A 22,501-nucleotide genomic window follows, 5' to 3' on the forward strand; every position below is an offset into this window, starting at 1 on the left:
TAACAACCAACCAGAACAAAGCATCCTCCAAATCAAACCATGAAATTTCTCTAAAATGCTTGCTTTAGGCTCTGTTAGTCTGTATGTGTTAGCCAGGTAAAGAACTCTCTCCTAACAAAGCTCACTCTGTAATTCCACATCTATCAATCTACTGAGTGTATGAATGTCAGCTCTACAGACCTCATCAATGTACCACACAGCAGTCAGATACGCTAGCTGACAATTAAACCTCAGTTCTTTAGGATGGGCTTGCCATCAAACCCTCAGTCATGCCCATTTTGTAATGAGCCCTTATGGAGATGAAAAAGAGGGAGGATAGCAGCAGTTTCTTTCATGGTAGTCAGGAAGTAGTGGGGGTTTAGTTGAGGAACCTCCAGCCAGATGGTGATTGGTCCATGTCAGTCCCACTTACAGGAGCTTGATTTGGATAGGGAGCGCAATGCATCGAGCCCCCTGCGCTCAACCCCTGAGCGACTTCTCAATTAGTGTGCTGCCTAGCGGAACTGTGAGATGCCAATGGATGCTCCTCACCTCAACCGTTCGGCTCCAGGCACACAGCATCTGCCAAAATATCACATATGATCACATAGTCAGGCTTATTTTACTGTGGATGTTACATCAATGCACATGCTTCTATCGAGAGCAGCAGGCCAAAGCGTAGCCTGACTGAAAAGTGCACCAGGCACTTAACAATTTTTTTCAGTGTTGGTAAATTCAGATGCATTACTCGAAGAGCACTACCAACAAGACTCTTCCAAATGGTTGACTTTTCAAAAATCATTTGATTATTAGGACTATAATTGCTATAATCAAAATGCAGTACTCATCCTTATATTTAAAGGGATAGTTAACTGAAAAATTAACAGGTCGTTCCAAACCCATATGATTTTTTTATCCTTCACTGAACACAAAAGGAGATGTTAGACTGAATGTTATGGCCTCAGTCACCAATGAAAGTATAAGATGTAATAAAAGTAAATGGTGACTGAGGCTAACATTCTGCCATATAATAGAATTTCCATTTTTCGATGAATGATCACTTGAATTGGTATTACAAAGTATCTTTTTTTCTCTCTATTAATGGTGTGGGAGAGACCAGTCAGACCTAGTTGCTGAACTGTGCTTGTGTAAAATGAGATGTAAATGCAGCCGTTTTAATGCCCTGATTTATTCATGGGAGAGCCAAAAGAAAAGGAAAAATGCAAATGAGGCGCTCAGGTTTGCCCTTGAACCGGACACATCCACAAATATGTCCATCTCACCAAAAGAATTAACAACTTTATTGAATCATCTGACAATAGCTTTCATGTAAGTGTGGCGGGTTCTTACTGTGTAACTGTATTTCAACTCTAGAAGAGCTGTTCAGCTCACTTCACTTGAACGTTCCCTTTTAAAGAGAAAATGTTTAGACTTGAATTTTTCCTTGTTGTTTGTTTTCTTTCTTTCTCTTCTTCATCTTTCCTTCCTTTTTTCTTTTCTTTCTCTCTTTCTTTCCTAAATAATCAAGATTTCAATTACAGCTGCCACAATTAACTAATCGTGAAAAGTGTCAATTATAGCAGTCCATGTAGGCCTGCTCATGTGTCAAATTTTTATTTTTATTTTTCTATTTAATTTGTGTTTTGAAGCTGTTGAGAATCGTAACCAATCATAGACAAGTCCGTTGCTCACTTTGTGTATAATTGATTCAAAATATGAATAACAGCTAAGCTTTTTATGCTTCCAAAGTGAAGTTGACCATTTAGGCAACTAAACTGATGTTTAAAACAGCAAAAAATGTAATTCAGGAACACAGTTCACAGCTTGTTTTGGATATTGTCTGATCCACTCTAAATAAATATTTTGATGTAAATAAAGAAGTAATTGTCAATTATTGTCATAATCATGCAACCATAACAGATATTTAATAATATAAATAGATATTTGTGATCAATATGAGCCTTCGTTACAATACAGATTTGCTTTTTGAATATTGCCTCTTGCTTATTTAATCAATGCATTCCTAGAATCACACTGAGACTCTACATTAAACGTTTATCTGACCATGCAGAAAACAAGACATTAAGGGATTATTTTAACTGTATGTGTGTGTATGACTGAGAGGGAGGGAGAAAATAGAGACGAGGCCATCACTACTGCTGCCATCACATTGATTGTGCTGAATCTCTGCCACTTTTCCATATACTTTTAATCTCTCTCCAATGCTAAAGAGGCAATCAAAGGAAGTCTACATTATGCATGCATGTTGAAGGCCTGGCATCTGTGCACGTCAGCGCCGGTGATTTCTCAGCCTAGCTCCTCTGCATTAGCCCCGTGTGTCCTGATCAATCGCACTCACACCGGTTTTCTCCTTAATGGCAGCTCTGCCTGAGAGTGTGCTAGCATTCTTAACACTTTCTGTGCTAAATGCTATCACCAACTGGCTAATTTGACACCACGGAGAAGACAGAGTCCAGAACAGAACTGCAGAGTCTTGGGCTCTTCATGTGGTTTTAACACTGTTCTGTAGCACTGACCAACTGTAGCATTGATCAGACTTAGTTTTGAAAACATTAATGTTAACAGAAAAAAAGAACATAACTAGAAAAGCAGCCTGTAAAATAGTTGGGTATCTTCCCTCCAATCAAAGTTACTGCAGCTTTTACCATTCCCGCATTCTACCGGTTCCAGATCTCTGAATTTGATGAGACCCAAGGTGTTTGTAAGCTCTCATTAGAAAAAACAGCCTGCCCTTAGTCTGTTTGTTAGAGACCTCTCCATTGTCAGGCTTGGATAGCAAGATCATTTGCCCTGATTTGCTTCTCTCTACCACAAATCTGCATAAAAAAAAGAGGCATCACTGCGGGAAGTGTAGGTGCTGCTGTCCGTAATGCATTACTCTGATACCCATATGTCCCTGGCACAAAGCAGCAGAGGGTTTTGATACTGAGAGGAGTGCATATTATTAATTTGATTTTCAAAAGAGAGAGGTGGGTGGAGAGAGAGGACGCCGGTTACAGTATTGATCATGAATTCATTTGGCTTTATCTTCATTCTATTAATTACTTTACTCTGAATAATATCAAGGTGGTTTTCATTTGATCTGCCAGTGGGAATTCCTGGAAAAAAAATACATCCAATCAATTTTATCAGTGATTAAAACATTTCAATCATTGGATCCACAAAAACACCCCTCAAGCGCGATGTGGGGCAGCATTCAGAATTCTGTCTAATTAAAATCCTACATTAAATATTTCTTAATTATCTTTTCCATGAAGAGAAAGTAAAGGGAAATTAATCAGGTTGATTTTGAAGACCTTTTCACAGATGGGATCTGTAAATCTAGTCCTGAAACAATATGGGGCTGTTATTGATTTTCCCCTTTTCTACAGAGCTATGACAGACTCTGTATAGTTAACAATGATGTTGTTTTATACATTTTATTGGTTTAAAACTCTGGTTATTACTAATAAATTTACAAACCTTGAGCAGTTACCATACATAAAGGAATTGCAATCGAAGTGGGAAAACTTTTCTTTGATTAGACATTTTTAAAAAAATCTCTGTTATCAACAGGGTTAACTGAAAACAACCTGGACTGACTATCACACTACAGTTTGAAAAATGATTCAAACCTATTTTAAAACCTATAAACATCTAACCTGATGCTATTCATTTAGAAATATCTGTAAGATGATACAGAATGTATTAAATATCCTGCTATCCAAAAATTCTGCACTGACACATGATATTAGTCTTTTGAGAACTGAATATAATGCAGGGGATAGCAATCCTACCCATCATTTGCTATGATAACCGAAGATGCAAAAATCACTACTGCATAAAAACAAAGGTCAAATGTTAATTGGCATGATGTCAGTTCTTTGGCATTTTCTGCGTTTGAACTTTTGCTCTTTATTTTTTAAATCCCATTTTAATTTTTTTTATACAATCTGTGAATCGAGTGACAGTTTGACAGTGTCAAAGATGTTTATGACATTTTAATCAAAGTTATTTCTGTGCAAACAATAGATTAGCCAACAAGCTACATTGACAAATTACCTAATGTACTGTATATACATATAATAATTATTAAGATTTTTTATTCAAAAAGGTTAAGAATATAAATGCTATCATCTATTCCATGAAGAGACATACAGATTGCTATAAAATCAAAATACTGTTATCTTCTTAGGCTTTAAAGGGAATGCGTGTTATTTCTGTGCTTCTAACAACATCAATGGAATGACAAAAATAACGTTTTCAAACTGGTTCTCCAATCAAACCCTCTGTCTGTCATTGGTTGGAAAAACTGATATTGCTGCCCTAAACTCACACTATTGGTTGAGCCAATGTTGCTGTGTCGGCCAGGGCTGCTTTCCCAAAAGCATTGCAAGCTTAAGTTGATCGTAGAGACCACTGGCGCCAATGGTTTCTACGATCTACTTAGGCTTATGATGCTTTCGGGAAACACAGCCCTGGTCGGGATACTCAAAAATTTTTAATAGCATCACGGAGACAGTGTTTACAGTTTTTGAAGAAACCAACCTAAAAATGGCTTATAGTTGTCTCTGCATATTAAGCTTGGATTTAAACATAATGCACACACTATGTTCAGTCATTACTTTTCTGACAGTCCCAAACTATGATTGTGATCCTTGAATGTGGCCCAAGATATTCTTGTATTCATTTTGCTCCTTTTTCTCACAGTTTCTTGTGGTTTGTGACATTTCAAAAAATTCCTCTAACAAGAGGCCTCCGTATTATGAACAAAACCATCTGTTCTCCAGATGAGAATTAAGTCTTGCATCCTTAGAAAATAAATTAATAGATAAAGATACGGAACAAAGAAATCCAGCGTCCCCTTTCGCCTCTATTTTGTGTTAAATGAGATGGCGTGGAGATGTTGAAAGCTTTGAAGGCGTCCTGTAATTGCTATGTTGTGCTTGGAAAAAAAGCTTTGCCACCATTAACCTCTCAAAACAATTCACTTCACATGTCTAGCAATTACGTAGTCAATAATGCTCCATTCTTGCGAGTGTGTGTTCTTGACTTCCTGTAATTAAATTGGGCTTTTCACATGTAATCTGAAATTGCAGAGGGGTCAAAATGAGCACTCGTAATCACCATCGATCGAATTTGAAGTAGAGGTGCAAGTACTTAATGTTCTATTTTTCTTCCACACTAAATTGTCTTGATGGGAAGGTCAGGGATTCAGCGAAGGGGTCAGAGGTAGGACGGCGTTGTTTTCTCTCTCTCTTTCCAGTCCTTGGTGGAAAATAAGTTTTGTGGCAAAAAGAAGAATGGGCCATTTTTTTTGACAGCTCTTTTAACTTAAGGACATCTTTTATTTGAAAAGACATAATCTTTCAAGTGGATCGGAATAAGAGTATCGAAAAGCTGTAAAAGTAACTTTGCTACCTCTCTTAAAATGACATTCTTTGCTGTACAATGTATTCTCAACAGAATTTCATGTAGCCGTAACTATCATTCACTGAAGGCTACATGCACTGCAATGCATCTTTCCAACATAGTGCGTAAAGTTAGACCTTTAGAACAATCCATTTAATGTGCCAACAGCTACACAAATGTGACAGCTCCACAGCTTTAGAGGTGAGGGAAAACCTCACAATACTGTCGATTTTCTAATGCCAAGAAACAATGTTTTCAATTAAATTTTACCATTAACATTAATTAAAGAACCATCAATTATTTCTAGTTGACCAAAATGCAACCTCAGAACCAGCTTAAAATAATAATGTCAGAATTACATGTCTGATACCCGACCCAAAACCAAAGGGACCCTACAAACCATAGGGTTTCTGGCCGGGTTCGGGTCAGGTTTTGTAATTAATGTAAAACTGCATGAACAAGTGGGCTGTGGGCTGCACAAGTCTGCACTGCTTTTTGGTTGCTTTTCTATGTAAACGTGTTGGATGGACATATTTGACCCTTGCGGCGTATCTCACAGTTTTTTCAGCATCTCGTGCACAACTACCACGTTTTTGACACTGTGTCAAAAATTTTAATTTTTAAAAATGCATCTCCAGACACCTGCATTTTGTTGGGGTCAGAATCAGGCTGAAAATTTGATGGTACAGGTCACGTCTCTCCCTCAAGTTGCGTTTTTTAGCGACACTGACTTGCCTGTGCTTTACTGTACTTCTGTGGCTCTATGATAAAGTAAAGCAGGAAGTTCGGCAAAAATCACTGAACTTCAATAAAGATAAATGAAAAACGAGTTAGTAAAATATTGTAATTTATCACAGTTGTGAGTCACAATAGATAAACAAAGAGTTGCACCCCATATACAGTGTGTATATATATATATATATATATATATATATATATATATATATATATATATATATATACACACACACACACACACACAGTATACCTACACAGAACTCTCCTCTCTGCGAGCCACCCTTGTTCACATTTTGTTTTGTTTTTTCAAAAACGTAAAAAGCTCACAATGCTGGCATTTCCATTTAAGCTTAACACTTTTGAGATCAGTCGCCTGGACACATTATGTTTTTGGATGGTTCCCTCCAGTTATGATTAGCTTAATTAGCTGTGAAGAGCAATGACTCGTGGGACTGCACATGTTTGGTGCAGATAATTGCAGGGCTTGCGTGGCAGACCCCGGTGCCCAGCTTGCAACTGCAGGTGGGTTGGCACTGAGAAGTGCCTATCAAAGTGCACATCTGGACCCTGCGGGGGTTGAAAACTTTCATCACACCCCTCTTCAAAATACCCTCTCTGAATCCCCGTACACTCATGCCAGATTCTCTTGCTGAAAAGCCCTCCAAAGCTTTTGGATGTTTGTAGTTTGTGAAGGCATAATTATTTTTGTTTCACTATGATTTTCCCTTGAAAGTGTTTAAAAAAAGAGGCTGTGAACCTTTCATCTCAGCTGTTTATTGAATACACAGATGCAAGAATATATTTGACCACCATTGTTTTTCAGGAGTCAATTAATGTCAGTGTTTTATCTCCCGGTATGCTTGTCTACATTATTATCTCATAAAAGAAGTTTCTAAAGTCAGTTCCTTAAGTTATTGCCTTCTTAGAGGGTTGTTTACAGTAATTACCCTGTAGAGGCAGACAGAAGCAGGAACTTTAGATGTCAGTAGACAATCATACTCTACTTAAAATGGACAGTTCACCCAAAAATGAAAATTCTGTTATTTTTGTTACTTGTTTACTCACCCTTTATGTTCTTAAGAATCCATATGACTTTCTCTCTTCTGTGAAACACAAAATAATATAATTAGGCTAACGTCACCTTTTGTGTTCCATGGAGGAAAGAAAGTCATATGAGTTTTGAACAACATAAAAGGGTGAGTAAATTATGACAGAATTTTCATTTTTGGATGAGCTATTCCTTTAAGAGGGAGCATTTCTGTGCATAAAATTGTCTCTGCTGTGGTTTAACTGAGGGAAGAGAGGCATAGACAGATTGAAAGGCCTAATGAGTGAATGATGTTCATGTGATGCTCATGAGTTTTAACCATGCACATGGTCTTTCTAGGTAATTATTGTGGGTCTTTGCCTCAGCCTAAGCAAGCTGACAGGTCAGTGGAAAGCTCTTCTATGTGCCCTGCAGTAGAAAGCAGAGAGGCCCATAATTCATCATTAGGATATCAGAGTCCAGGTGCAGATTAGAACTGATTGAGCAAGCAGCCAGGCAAGTCAGGGCACTCAAGGAGGAAAATCTTATCCCACAGACAATTCCCAGGTCACGCCCACTGTAATTGAAATAATTTTGCCCCAAGAGTTGTTTAATCTTCGAAAATCACACATTTAGGCACTTGACTGAAGAAAGTACACATCTGATCCCTTCTGCCAACCAACGTCTGCTCTCTGTTTCCAACCAGCCCCTCCTTTTCCTAATTTTTTACAATGATGGGCTACTTTTTTCTCTTTTCAATCCGAAACCAAGTACTATCAAGACCAAAATCTATACCAATACCTCTATCATTGAAAGCTTTGATGATTTCTGAGTATAAAACAGGTACAGTAATTAGAGCCATTTAACATTAAATTATCAGACTCCATTTTTGTTTTCCATTTATTAATGACAATTGTAGAATATGATCCATCAATTTACAACTTCTAAAAATCTGCAGTACTAACCTATAATAAAAGTCACATTTAGCTTGGTCATTATTTAGTGGAAGTGACATCACTCCAGATGTTGCTCTTTTTCTTTTTTCCTGTTTTTCATATCCAAGCTTGTGGAATGCGTTCATTTTTAATGCTAAATAGATAATAAAACCACCAGCAAGTTCTTAAAGGTGAAGTGTCACCACACAGAATTGCAAAAATAACTAGATAGTAGGGATGTACCCTAAGCGGAATACCTTAATCGGAAAGGCACAAATAATGACTTCAAAATGAATAATGAATTAATCCGAATAATAGGAAAAATATTAGTCCAATGAATTAAGCGATAATTTAAATAAACATATCAAAAATTACAAAACAATGATGAGTCTGTGAAGCCAATATTACTACAGTGTAAACCTTATGAATAAAAATATGCACTGTTATTTCAAGTTCATCGGATAACCGCAGACTCGTCTCCATTAATTGTGCGCATCTCAGAAATCTAATCTTGTCATGAGTAACGTTAACGAAGATACGTTAATATTATATACATTTTCCACTTTTTAAAATGCCTGTAAATACATAAACACCAAATGTTTCTCACAATTCAAACATAAGGATTCATAAACCAACCTGAGCGCGATGTTGAATTCCTGACCAGAGACATTATGACTTTATAGCGGAGCTCATCTGCCCATCTCTTAAAGCTGATTACATTTGCATCCATATTGCCAATGAAGGTAATTGCATGGTTTAGTCTTTATCCTCAAAAATTTTAAATGCCCCAAAGAGGTTTAAATACTTGTAAATCTATTCAGAATATTCCTGCACCTAGAGGATTGCGGAGAAACCAAAACATGCGTTTTTTTCCGCTTTTCTCTTCTAGAAATATAGAGGCTCACTCATGCTATTTATTCCACTGCATTTCGTTAATTCTGCACATGTAATTTAACTAAATAATTATGTCCTCCACATTGTTAAAATTTGTGCACACAGTGTAGCCTACCATAAAACCTTCTGATATAGATTTATGGTGCTTTCACCTGTTTATAGACTTAAAAAAAAAAAAAAAAAAAATCTAATTTCTTTTAATGTTTGTATTTGTAGGCTATTTAATATTCGCTGCAAAATGTGTGCTTGACCTTTCGCAATTGCTTGACACCTCGTGCCTCCAGAATAACATTGTTATACTTGCACACTACACAGACTAGGCTAAACGAAAATTCTGTTTCAGCAGATATTAATGTCAGAAATACCAGGAGAAACCAAAGTTAAAAACACATTCCACTGTTAATGAAACCAACATCCAGCTTCATCTATTGAGAAAAATAAAGAATATATCAATAATATAATTAAATATTAATAATTATTATTAGGCTATAATAATTATAATTATTAATAATAATTATAATTATTATGAAATTAAGATTGTCGGATGGATGGATGGATTTTTCAAACCAACATAATGGGTCTGTTCGAAAACTTAGTGAGCTGCCTTACTGTCTCCTGCTTACATAGGCAGCTGTCTTCTATGGCAGCATCCTACCTAAAATGATGCCTCATAAGGGACCTATTTGAAATGCTTTACAACTCCTCACATTATTCAAATAGCGGTAAGCGCTCCGCACGCGCAGCACATGGGAGACTCGACTCTCGACTGATTTCAATACAGGTGTCGTGAGAGAAACAACGCCTTCCTCTAATGAACATAAATACGCACACAAACATTTTGGGTAAAATAGTCGATTTTTGTATTATATTAAACTGTTATTTATTGATATTTTTCAGTATTGAATGGATTATAAGCATATTTCTAATCGAAATTTCTCTCGCTTCGTCTGCCATCTTGGATTTATTTTTTGACCGAGCTCATCACGGTGCATTCTGGTATCACCTACCGGGAGAAGAATACAAATGATGCTACCTTAGAATTTGGCCAAAACAGCATAATTAAGATACCTACCTTTTGGAACAGCCTTCACGTTGGGAGCGCACCTATGCTTCCTCTGGAGGACGTTCACTTGGATTTGGAACAGACCTAATGATTGTTTTCAAACAGGTTTCCTGAACACTCCCCCCTTCTGTAACTGTTCAGACAAGAAGGCAGTCCCTTTAAATTAGGAATCAAAACAATGTTACGTATTATATTTTTATGTGATTGTGAATATATTTAAGTGAGGATCAATGCTCTCGATAAAACAGTATCTGAAGTAGTGTTGTCACGGTAACAAAATTTCGGTAGTCGGTACCGATACCAGTGAAATTTCACAGGTCTCGATACCAATTTTGATGCCACAGCAAAAATGTGCTAAAATGCTAATGTGCTATTGAACACACCAATTTAGTTATTTTTTATTATTTAATAATTATTATAACAATTATAGTTTAGGCGAGGTAATTAAGGCCTTGCCTACAGACAAGGCTCCGGGGCCAGATGGCTTTGCTGCTGAATTGTTTAGATCTTATGCTACAGAACTGGCTCCATTTTTGTTAGAAGTTTATACGGAATCACTAAAGAATGGAAAGCTTCCGCCAACCATGACACAAGCCCGGATCAGTCTGATCCTTAAAAAGGACAAAGATCCAAGTGAGTGTAAGAGTTACCGTCCAATTTCGCTGATCCAGCTAGACATAAAAATGTTGTCAAATATTTTGGCTAACCGATTAAGTAAAGTTATGACATCTCTTATACATATAGATCAGGTGGGGTTTATTCGGGGCTGCAGCTCTTCTGATAACATTAGGCGTTTCATCAATATCATGTGGTCGCTGGCGAATGATCAGACTCCGGTCGCGGCCATTTCACTTGACGCCAAAAAGGCGTTTGATATGGTAGAATGGGATTATCTTTTTAAGATGTTGGAAATATACGGGTTCAGGAAGACTTTTATTGGATGGATTAAGTTACTTTATAGACACCCGATAGTGGCGGTACAAACAAATGGATTAATTTCAGACTATTTTAGTCTGGACAGGGGCACCCTGGCAGGATTGCCCTATTTCCCCATTATTGTTCTGTCTTGCCCTGGAACCATTAGCAGATGCGATAAGAAAGGAGAAGGATTTTCCAGGGGTGATGGCAGGAGGTATGGTACATAAGCTTTTGCTTTACGCAGATGATATATTGTTATTCGTCTCTGACCCCACTAGATCTATGCCTTGCCTCCACAGAATTATTAATTCATTTTTCTAAGTTCTCAGGTTATAGAGTCAATTAGTCTAAATCCAAAGCTTTGGCTCTGACAGCGTACTGCCCAGTAACAGATTTTCAGCCGGGCGCCTTCTAGTGGCCCAAACAGGGCATTAAGTATCTGGGCATTTTATTCCTAGAAAATTTGTCTGATTTAGAGATAATTTTGACCCTTTAATAAAAAGTTTTTCGAGTGATGAGAATAGGTGGGCTTCATTACATTTATTGAAGATTGGAAAGGTTAATGTTATAAAAATGAATTGTATTCCAAAATTCAACTACCTACTACAGTCTCTCCCTGTAGATGTCCCCCTCTCTTATTTCAAGCAATTTGATAGCATAGCGAAATCCTTCATTTGGAATGGAAAGCATCCCAGGTTACATTTCAATAAGTTACATAGGCCGGTTGACAAAGGTGAGCTAGGCCTACCCAAGATTTTGTTTTATTATTATGCATTCGGTCTCAGACATTTGGCTCATTGGTCACTTCCACCTGAGATAGCCCCTCCCTGGTTTGGAATTGAACGAAGTTCTTGCCCCTATTTTACTATTGCAAAGCCTTTCTATTAAACTAATAGGAGAAGTTAAGTTGCACCCCGTTATCTCGCATCTGCACGCAATATGGACAAAATTGTCCAGAGTGTTTAATTCAGACATTTATTTAAATGTTGCCTCGCATATGGCTAAAGCCAAAGTTGCATATTGGTGAGTCCCCTTTCTGCTAGTCGGAGTGGATTGTGAGGGGTGTAAATATGCTCAGTGACCAATATGAGAGTGGTGGGTTGAGATAGTTTGAAAATTTGGTCCAACATTTCAAGATTCCCAGATCTCAGTTCTTCAGGTACTTACAGCTGCACCACCTGCTCTGTACTATTTTTGAGAGTAGATACACCAAACTAAAAGGGCAGATACTCTAGAAGTGGTGATTACTGCTTTTGGAAAAGGTCATGAGGCATCAGTGTATTTCTCCCTGTTAATTCAGAGTCTGGGGGATGGAGCTTCAACTTATCTCAATAGATTATGGGAGAGAGATTTAAACTTGGTATTGGAGGAGGGAGTGTGGGCTAGGATTCTAAAAAACGTCAAGTCTACATCTAGAGATTCAAGGGTGCGTCTGATGCAATTTAAGATTTTGAATCAATTATATTGGACACCCTCTAGATTGTATAGACTTGGTCTTAAAGACACACCCACCTGCTGGTGATGCCAATCAGAAGACGGGGACACAACCCATGTTTTTTGGGGATGTGTAAAGATACAGGAATTTTGGTTGAAGATTCAAATAATTATGTGTGATGTGTTGGAAACACAATTTTCATGTTGCCCCAGACTCTGCATTTTGGGTGATGGGGAGGTCATTATTTTTGGGGATAGCCACTTGAAAGGTTGGGTCTTGGCCGGAGTTATGGTTGCCAGGTGAATCATTCTCAGGGGGTGGAAGACGGCTGGATCACCCTCGTTTCGGGAGTGGTGCGGGGAGATGGGTGAGGTGATTCATAGAAGGTTGGGAAAGTGGGATTTGTTTAATAGGAAGTGGGGTGGATATTTAGATTTTTTGGAGGGTTCTCGGGGAGGGGCAGTGAAGAGGGATTTTTGATTTTAAATTTTTAGTTTGATGTGTATGTGCACTTGTTTTTTGAAAGTATATATATTTTTTTTTGTGTGTTTTTAATTTTTTTGTTATAATTGTAAGTGACCACTGTAATGCGTGTTTGTATTAGGTGGGGGGTGGGGGGGGGGGGGTTAATTTCTATAACTGATTCTGTATTTTATGTTGTGTTTATTTGTTTTTGTGGATGGAATCAAAAAAAGTTAATAACAAAAAAACAATTATAGTTTAATAATTATTATTATTTTCCAGAACTTTTCAGAAGTTTAATTTAATTTCATCATCAAAATGGCATCTAATCAATAAATTCTATAAACTTTTAACAAGTGAAAATAGAACTTTTCAACAAGTCATTGCATTTTTTTCCCCCATAAAATTTTATTCAACAGATGTCTTGCTTGTGATACTTTAATTATTATTATTATTATTATTATTATTATTATTATTATTATTATTACAGTGAATAGTCTACTATACAGTTGTAATATATTTGTATTCAATTTGAGGCATCTAGCTTTTATTTTGAATCGTGCTTTTATTATGACGTGTGTTTTTTGCCGGAAGCTTTACTTTTCCAGATAAACAGTTCGCAACACTGCTCAGTGTGATCACTGAAGACTTAAGTCACGTCTGAAATCTCATCTCTTTACACTGGCCTTTGAGTCTGACAAATGAAATGTAGGACACAGTTTTGGAGTGTTTGTATTTTAGATTACTGGTGTTTGTGTATGTGGTCATTTTTAAATGTTGCAATGTTTTACATTGTATTACTGCGAAGCACTTTGGTCAACTCTGTTGTTTTAAATGCAATATAAATAAAGCTGAGCTGAGATTAAAGCGCAGATGCTGTGATTTTAATTATACAAATATATATTTTAGATGATTCACAATGAATTAGTGCTCTGCTCTTTCTGTCATCTCAAACAACGTGAATGATTCTCAATGTCTGTGGAGTTTCTAGCGGATGAGCGGTCGGATTTATTTAAAGTACGCAGCTCGTCCACAGTAAGATTGCAGCCTTTAGTGGTTTAATAAATCACACAAGGACATGTCAAACTTTTAATTTGATTAATTGTCCATTTCAGTGTACAAGGAGTAACAGAGCACGCATTCAAAATAAGCCTGTGAGCATTTTAAACCAGTCGTGTGTCAGTCATATTGCACGCTGGTACCAAATAGAGTCAGTGCTCGGTACTACCAGTACTGCAGAAACACTGGTATTGTTACATATTTTTTAGTTTAGTTTCGACTTGGTACCGAAGTACCGGTACTTTTGACAACACTAATCTGAAGTATTAATATTTCAGGATTAATCCACCCATCTCTACTTTTTTAGTCTCTCCAGCAACATGAACACCACACTTTCCTCCCTACCCCCCTCCATAGTAAACATTGATGTTAAAAGTTTGCGGTGACACTAGCTGCAGACACAGTGCCACACGTTAGCAGTGAGAGAGTCTGCTGTTTGAGACGCAACAAATCATTTGTCTGTTATTAACCCTGAGCCTGTAATTATGCAGATTGCCATAGATTTTCCCTGGGTGCTGAGAAGTGAGATCCAGGGGTTGCTCTCAGTGTGGCAGGCGGACGCAAGAATGGCCGTGCATTACTGAACTTGCCACATTCATCACGGTGACTGATGGCACAGGCGGCCGGTCCCTGGGTCCCGGTGGTTAATGTAGTGGGTAATTAACTGTCATTTGCCTGGTAATAGGCCTATGATCAATGGTTTGTGAGGAAACAAATTCTAATTCGGCAGCTGATGAATGCACGCTGAAGCCGAAGCAGACGCGGGGGTGGCGGAGGGAGAGAGGGGGAAGAGGGAGCCGCTGTCAGAATTTCAAATGCTTCTGGAGGTGGCAGTGTTATCATTCTTCTTTTTTCCCCTTAAATAAAAACAGAAAAAAAAGGAAAGGAAAAAGTAATGCTTAATTTGTTGCCCTTGATTTTCAGAAAATGCCCAAATAAGTAAGGGGGCCTGGGTAGCTCAGCGAGTAAAGACGCTGACTACCACCCCTGGAGTCACGAGTTCGAATCCAGGGCGTGCTGAGTGACTCCAGCCAGGTCTCCTAAGCAACCAAATTGGCCTGGTTGCTAGGGATGGTAGAGTCACATGGGGTAACCTCCTCGTGGTCGCTATAATGTGGTTCTTGCTCTCGGTGGGGCACGTGGTGAGTTGTGCATGGATGCCACAGAGAATAGCGTGAAGCCTCTGCGTTTCCGCGGTAATGCGTTCAACAAGCCACGTGATAAGATGCACGGATTGATGTCTCAGACACAGAGGCAACTGAGATTCATCCTCTGCCACCCGGATTGAGGCGAGTCACTATGCCACCACAAGGACTTAGAGCACATTGGGAATTGGGCATTCCAAATTGGGGAAAAAAAAAGAAAATGCCCAAGCAAACATAGTGAAACAAATACAGGCCTGTCAATTCAGATAAATGATTTGTTTTGTTTGAAATGCGTGAACATGCACAATCTTACACTGATGCTAAACAAGACGATCATGCATAAGGTCATGTGGACACCTAATGGGATATTTCACCCAAAAATTTAATTTGTCATTTACATACCGTCATGTTGTTCCAAACACGTATGGCTTTTTTTTTTTTTCGTAGAACACAAAAGGAGAGTTATGCAGAGTGACAGCCTTAGTTCACTGTTGTAGTAGATATAAGATGCAATGAAAGTGAATAGTGACTGAGACTGGGATTTTTGTCCGGTTACCCTGATTTTGCTTTGCATGTAAACTCCTTTATTGTCACTGTTTAGGTTTTGATGTCAAGACAAGGGAAATACACAGTACTGTTTTTTAATAGTTGTCAGTGTTAGTGTTATGCTTGTTAACACTCTCGCGGATTCACTTTCTGTATTAGGGAATCTAAAATTATACAGTTTGGGCCACATTTTTTTGGCTTATCTGAGTTACTCACATATTAGAATCCCAGAGGGGTCTAGTTTAATGGGGAGTAATTTACCAGGGTTTTGTAGCTCGATGAGGAGATTGAGGTGACATCTCTCATGCATTTCCAGTGGGGCACTGTCTAATGATTACAGTAAAGCTGCACGCTTGTGCCTCGCTACTGCGACCACTAGGATAAAGCCTTGTGGAATAATTTAATTGGTGTCTCTTTTCCTCTCATCAAATAGGTGCCATTCGACTGTGAAAAGCCGCTGTGCACCTCCAACACTTTTTGAGTCCAAACAGGTGCTACTGATTGTGCATTCTCTTTTAACTTACGAATCCGAGCCGTGATGAATTTTAAGTTCACGCCACTTCTACAGCCTGTTGAAATATACATGCCATTTTGTCAGCCTTAATGTCGAATGCAATGTGATTTCCTTCATAATGTTTTACTTATATTAGACAGCCTCTGACCACTGAATGAAAACTGGACTGAGCTATGAACTCGATTGAACCAAGAAGAACAAAACATTTAGAGAACACGTATCTCTGAATTCATTACAAGCCAAGCACGCTTAATTTGCCGCCTCCCTTGAGAGCCATTAGTGTCTGCAGCATCAAACTGGCAGACCGATGAAAGACAAGTGGCAGGTAGGGCTTCATCCATCTTCCTGTCCCTCCCCTTTTCCTGTTGGGCTAGAAACAGACCTCTCTGAAAGTGTCGTTAGGTGTTTAGGACACAGTCCCCTGATTGTAGCTGCAGCTGCTCTTTCTAATATCTGTGGAAGTCTACCACCACCTTTCCTACCTTCTTAACCCAGGGACCCAAGCATAGAGATTTGTTTCCACCAAAACAGTTGTTGTGATAAAGATCAGAGTATTATGTTACTGTTATGTGTGTGTGTGTGTGTGTGTGTGTGTGTGTTTTACCATTTTTATAAAATAAAATAAAAAATAGCCTGTAATAAAAAAAAAAAGGTACAATTCTGCTACGCTGGGTCTCTGAAGGTTAAAGAAACGTTCCAGGTTCATTACAAGTTAAGCTCTATTGACAGCACTTGTGGCATAATGTTCAATAATTACCACAGAAAATTATGATTATTGTCCTTCAGGGTTTTTTTTTTTATTTTATTTATTTATTTATTTTTTTTTGTGGTCACATGAACTTATAATGGAAGTCCACGGAGCAAATACACATACCTGTAGTAATACAGAACCTGGTCTCATAGAATGAACATTACTCTATATACATTTTTGCAAACTGACATTTAAGTGCCGCTTCATACATTTTTTTCTGCTTTTCCTGGTGAAATGAACATTAGAGGTGCTACAACAACTGTGTGGTTTAAGCATTGTCACACAAATCACGAGGACAATTGCCGATTATGACTTTATAACAATGTATTTTTCACTCTATTTCACCCCCACTATGTTATGATATCAAAACACTTTTACTGTGACCAGGATTTGAAAACCGAAACATTTTAACACTTGTATTACAGACCCACCTACATTTACACACTTATACCTTCATCATTAGCTTGCTTGGTAGCTCACCTTCTAGAGCGTTGGACTTTGGATTTGACAACCATGGTTTGAGTCTAGTCAAAGATGCACAACAGTGATAATGGCATAGAAGCGACACGAAAGGATATGGTTGCTTTTTGTATGTTAAAACAATATCAGTTAGGGTTAGGTGTTGGTTAAGGGTCAGGATGTATGTTTTGTTAAACTCTCATGTATCTATTACAACCACATTTTGCTCAGTTTTGGTGCCCCCCACTGGATATTTCACTTGGAAACTGCAGTCAAATGTGTAATGAAGCACGTAATTTCAGTTTTGCAAAAGCATTGCAATGCTCAAGTAAATTTCATGAAACCAGGCTGGTATTACAAGTTATAAATAACCACAAGACTGTACAAGAAGTTCAACCACCTAGAAAAGTATTCCCACCTCAAATCCTAGAAGATTTAGACAATTTAGACAACTTTACAGCTTAAATAATAAACAGGATTTAACTGAATAATTAATGTAACTGCTTTAACAAAAATACTAGCTGCACATTTCAGCTTTTAAATGCTCCAAAAGCAGTTCATTTCCTGTGTAAGTGTAAGTCAAAATATTTTCTTTAGGAATCAATATTTTGCCAGAAAGGCGGTTAATAAAGCTCAACTTTTATGGAATCTGGAACATTCCTTTACTGTACCTGATTCAACATCTAGTGTTTTATACAAGATGCCCAGTGCATGTGTTACTCTTCGTAATCACGAAGACTGAAGATATGTTTTGTATCAGTTGGATGGCAAAACCATTTTAGTGAAGTGCCAAGACGTTTTCTCAATAATAAAGGAATGTAATGTGTGAAAATACTGACCAGAAGTGAATCCGTTTTTGAAACATGGGAATAGTTAAATTCTGCATGAAAGAAGTTGGGAAATAAATCCCCAAAAGATCACCATTGTGTATCAAGATCTTCAACTTATTGCTGGTTTAATAACCATGTAAGAAAGTGTCACCCTTCAGACATCTGTACTTCTCATGATTGTCATTTGCAGAATTCAAGTTGCATTGAATCAAAGTTTTGTTGTAGAATTGTTTGTGTAAAATCCTGCATGACCAAATACTCAAAGCAAAAAAGCATGACTGTCCTATTCAAAGAATGGTATTGGTTACTTTAAATTTGCACATAATGAAAAGTCTGAGCTCACATCTTGCTAGAGTGGCAAAAGCAATGCTGCTTTGATTCAACCTGATAACAAAAAGACCTTCAAGCATCATTTTTTCATATGGATATCATCTATCATTCATTAGCTGAAAGCTTTAGTGCACTTTAATGCTACTCTAAACCAGTCTTTCTTACAAGAAGAGTTTTAAAGTATTTAATACCCACAGCATACTCATTTTTTAAATTCATTATTTATGCAAGTCAGTTGAAGAGTTATCTTACAATTAATCTATCATCTTATATTTATGTTTAGATCTTTTAGATCAAGTGCAAGATGGGAGTAAAATTTGTCCCATTTCATACTGAGGCCTTCTGGCTATGCACTTTTTCCACTGAAAATACTGAAGACGAGATAACACAAATGTGTCTACAGTATATTTAGACAGCTCAAAGGAAACTACATAATTCCTTTAATTAAATCGGCACCAATCCATGGAAAGAAGTCTTGTTTCCTCCTTCCCCGTTACTTAGAACGCAATAGGAGATATCCTTCATTGTCTGAAGGTGTGTTGACAGTAGCCCTTAATTTTGTAGGTATTCATGAGGGCACAATCTATCTGCTTCTCTCTTTTTTATATTTGCCTGTGGGAAACATAGTTTCTGAAGGTTAATAAACAACCCTGCATATCCCATGCCCCAAGATCATTTATCAGATTGCGATCTCTTACAGAGCCAGAGAGTGGCATGTAGTTTTATCATTTTAACAACGACGGGTAAAAGTGCCCGAAGAAGTCCGCCTAATAGGTTATTTTCTTATATGATTTCGTTATCAGATATTTCTTTTTCCCTTTCCCCCTTTTACTCACTCTAGGTCGCAGTGGAGTAATAGCCATGAATCCCTAATGAATCCTCTCTCTAATGTTCCGCGAGCAGGCTAGAAAATAATAGGGTCGTCCCTGGGCAGTGACTACTGTTGCGTTGAATCTCTTGCTCTGTGATGCTAACCTTACTTAGCCCAGTCATCTCTGTGATATTACCATTGCAATTGACTAGTCATTTCTAACCTTACTCCCAGAAATCATGTAAGCATCAGTTTTATGGAAGCTACTTTGAAATTGTACTGTAGATTTCCAAGCTACAAGCTACTTATAAAGCAATTTAAGGAATGTTCCGGGTTCAATAAAACTTGAGCTCAATCAACAGCAGTTGTGGCCACTCATTTATAAAAATATTAAAAAACAATAAGCAAAGTCTGGGTTACAGTAAGGCACTTACAATGGAAATGAATGGGGCCAATCCATAAACATTAAAATACACATTGCTTCTAAAGTATAGCCACAAGACGTAAAAATAGTATGTGTTAACATGATTTTTAGTGTGATAAATTCACTTACTAATCTTATTTGTGTAAATTTATTTCCAATATGACAACTTTGTTGTCATGACGACATAACGTGAATAAAACCCTGTAATTGGGTAAAACCTTGTAACATCGGTAAATGTTACATTTTTTTTTTTTTTTTTTTTACGTCTTGTGGCTATACTTTAGAAGCAATGTGTATTTTAACGCTTATGGATTGGCCCCATTCACTTCCATTGTAAGTGCCTTACTGTAACCTTGACTTTGCTTCTTTTTTATTTTTATTTTTTTTTATAAATGAGTGTTCCTAAATCTTGTTCCTAAACTTTAAAACAGTGTGTATTTTAATGTTTATGGACTGGCCCCATTCACTTTCATTGTAAGTGCCTTACTTTAACCATGATTCTGGCTCTTTTTTTTTTTCTTCTTTTTTTAAACAAGTGAGGGACGAGTCAAAATGAATTTAGGTGGTAATGAACATTATGCCACAAATACTGTTGATTGAGCTTACTTTTTTTTAAAATTCGGAACATTTCTTATACTTAGACCCTTAAAAGTTACTTACAAAATGTAGCTAACTACATTGAAGCTATTTAATATCTTTAAATGTATAACTAAGAGATTATCTAATTTATCTTTAGGTGATGGCATTAAACTTTATAACATAATTATAGTGGGGTAGCTGAGTCAAAACCTACCCTATTTTGAAAACAGCAGAGATACTGTCTCACTTCTGAAAAATGTAGTTAAGTCAGTAGTGTCACTACTTTTAGTTGGTTCTTCACCTACACTGATAAGGATGCATCATGAAAGAGTGAAGAGGCCATGTGTAAGCCCTAAAAACTAGGAAAGTATGCCCCTGCAACCTATAGTAATGCCGTTTGACCTCAGCATAGATATGGATGGTCAGATGATTTCAGGGTGAAGGCTAAAACTCTTTTTAAATCTACCAGGTTGTTTGGTGTGACGGGGAACTGTGCAGCGTGCAGTAAACTCATCCCAGCATTTGAGATGGTCATGAGAGCCAAGGAAAATGTCTATCACCTGGACTGCTTTGCCTGCCAGCTGTGTAACCAGAGGTAAGTCCTGCCAACCCATGTTTTTCATATCTGGGGACTCTGAAGTCTTGATCACATTCTACAGTATTTTTGCAAGTAAAAAAAATAAAACTGTACTTAATATTTGTGGAAAGATTTGTGGAATTTAAAGAACAACTCAAAGCTCAATTGTAATTTGGATATGACCGTTTTTTTATCTATAGCATCTTACAGTATATGTATTACATGGACAATCCCTTTAGCACTCCTTTTGTTTCTTGTTCGAGGGCACAATGCTGATAGGGAATCCCAGTATCTCTCCAGTTCACAAATTGCCCATTCTGGGGTTTGAGAAATGACTTTCAGATTACGAGCCCTGTTGTTCAACAACAACTTCACCACCAAAAGGTGGTTTTGGCTGCCATTTTCTTATCCAAAGCATCTGAAATTACAATGGTATAAGTACTACAGCCCCCCTAGAGCAAAATCATTGCTCAAGGGCATAGCCGTGATAGGGGCTAACTCTCCGGTTCATGAATCACCCCAATGGGGCTTGAAACGGCTACCACTGGATTGCTGGCACATTCAAAAGGTGGTGTATGGCACATTCTTGTTTGTCCAGAGGGGTTTAGTGCAGTTTACTCCAGGGCACAATGGCCAAAGTAAATCCCACCAACTCTGTAATGAACTGCTCTTTCTGGTGATTTGAGCCAACGACCAATGGACCAAAAATTCTTTGTGCAACAACCACCTTACCACCAAAATAAATAACTTTTTTATCCAAAACAGCTTAAATACATCTTCTATTGGAGAAGTGACCTTCAAGCAACATGAATTGTTTGAGAACACAAAATAACCCTCCAATTGATGAATTGCCTCTTTCAGGATTGGAACTAATAACTTTGGGATAACTTTAACCACTGAGCTACTACCACTGCTGATTCATTCTAGGCTTAAAAAGTATGTTAAAAAGGCCTGTTCATGACCTCTGACCTTATTCAGTAAAAATACAACATACCCAATCATGCTAATTTTCAATACTTACAATTAAAAGAAGTTACAAGAAAACCAGCTGGCTCCAGAACCTTGGAAAATGATAACCCTCCTATCAAGCTCTTGCATTGTTAAAACCAAAGAAATTTCTGTCTCTATTATATAAAAGTACAATATCCACAGACAAATATATAGCAGCTCCAACCCTACAATGGATCATTGACATTGGCTTTCAGAGACTCTTGGCCTCACCATCCCTGAGTGACCCACAATAGTTCTACTTGGAGATCTGTCTGCATTAAATATTTCTAAGTATCTCAAACCATTCCTTTTTATTTCTTTGACTGAAAAAAACAAGATACTTTACTAGAAAGTTATAACAAAACTTTTAATAAATCAGTGGCTCAATTTGATAACAATGCACTCCAACCTGGAAAAATTAGCTACATATATTAAAGATAACTATGTATCCTTTAAACAAACCTGGAACCCATTTTTTCAATACCTACAGAATAGCAATACAATACTTTGAATATTATATGTTCTGCAGTTTTATCATTGTGTGATTTGTTGACTTCATCACATTGGGCAAATTGCGTTGTTTGTCCTCATTCACTATAAGAAAAAAAAAGGCCATTTGTCTT

General features: G+C 37.5%; 1 protein-coding gene across 4 annotated transcripts in view; it reads left to right on the forward strand.

The window, feature by feature from the left end:
* LOC127436554 (LIM domain only protein 3) overlaps nt 1-22,501 on the forward strand; it is a 57,093-nt gene that overhangs the window by 22,090 nt on the left and 12,502 nt on the right. For all 4 annotated transcript variants that reach the window (XM_051690822.1, XM_051690823.1, XM_051690820.1 and 1 more), the window contains exon 3: nt 20,781-20,906. In XM_051690822.1, the coding sequence (XP_051546782.1) occupies nt 20,781-20,906 (126 nt within the window). The remainder of the gene's footprint in view (nt 1-20,780; nt 20,907-22,501) is intronic.

Source organism: Myxocyprinus asiaticus, chromosome 47 (assembly GCF_019703515.2).
Source record: "Myxocyprinus asiaticus isolate MX2 ecotype Aquarium Trade chromosome 47, UBuf_Myxa_2, whole genome shotgun sequence".
In the NCBI taxonomy this organism is placed as follows: Eukaryota; Metazoa; Chordata; class Actinopteri; order Cypriniformes; family Catostomidae; genus Myxocyprinus; species Myxocyprinus asiaticus.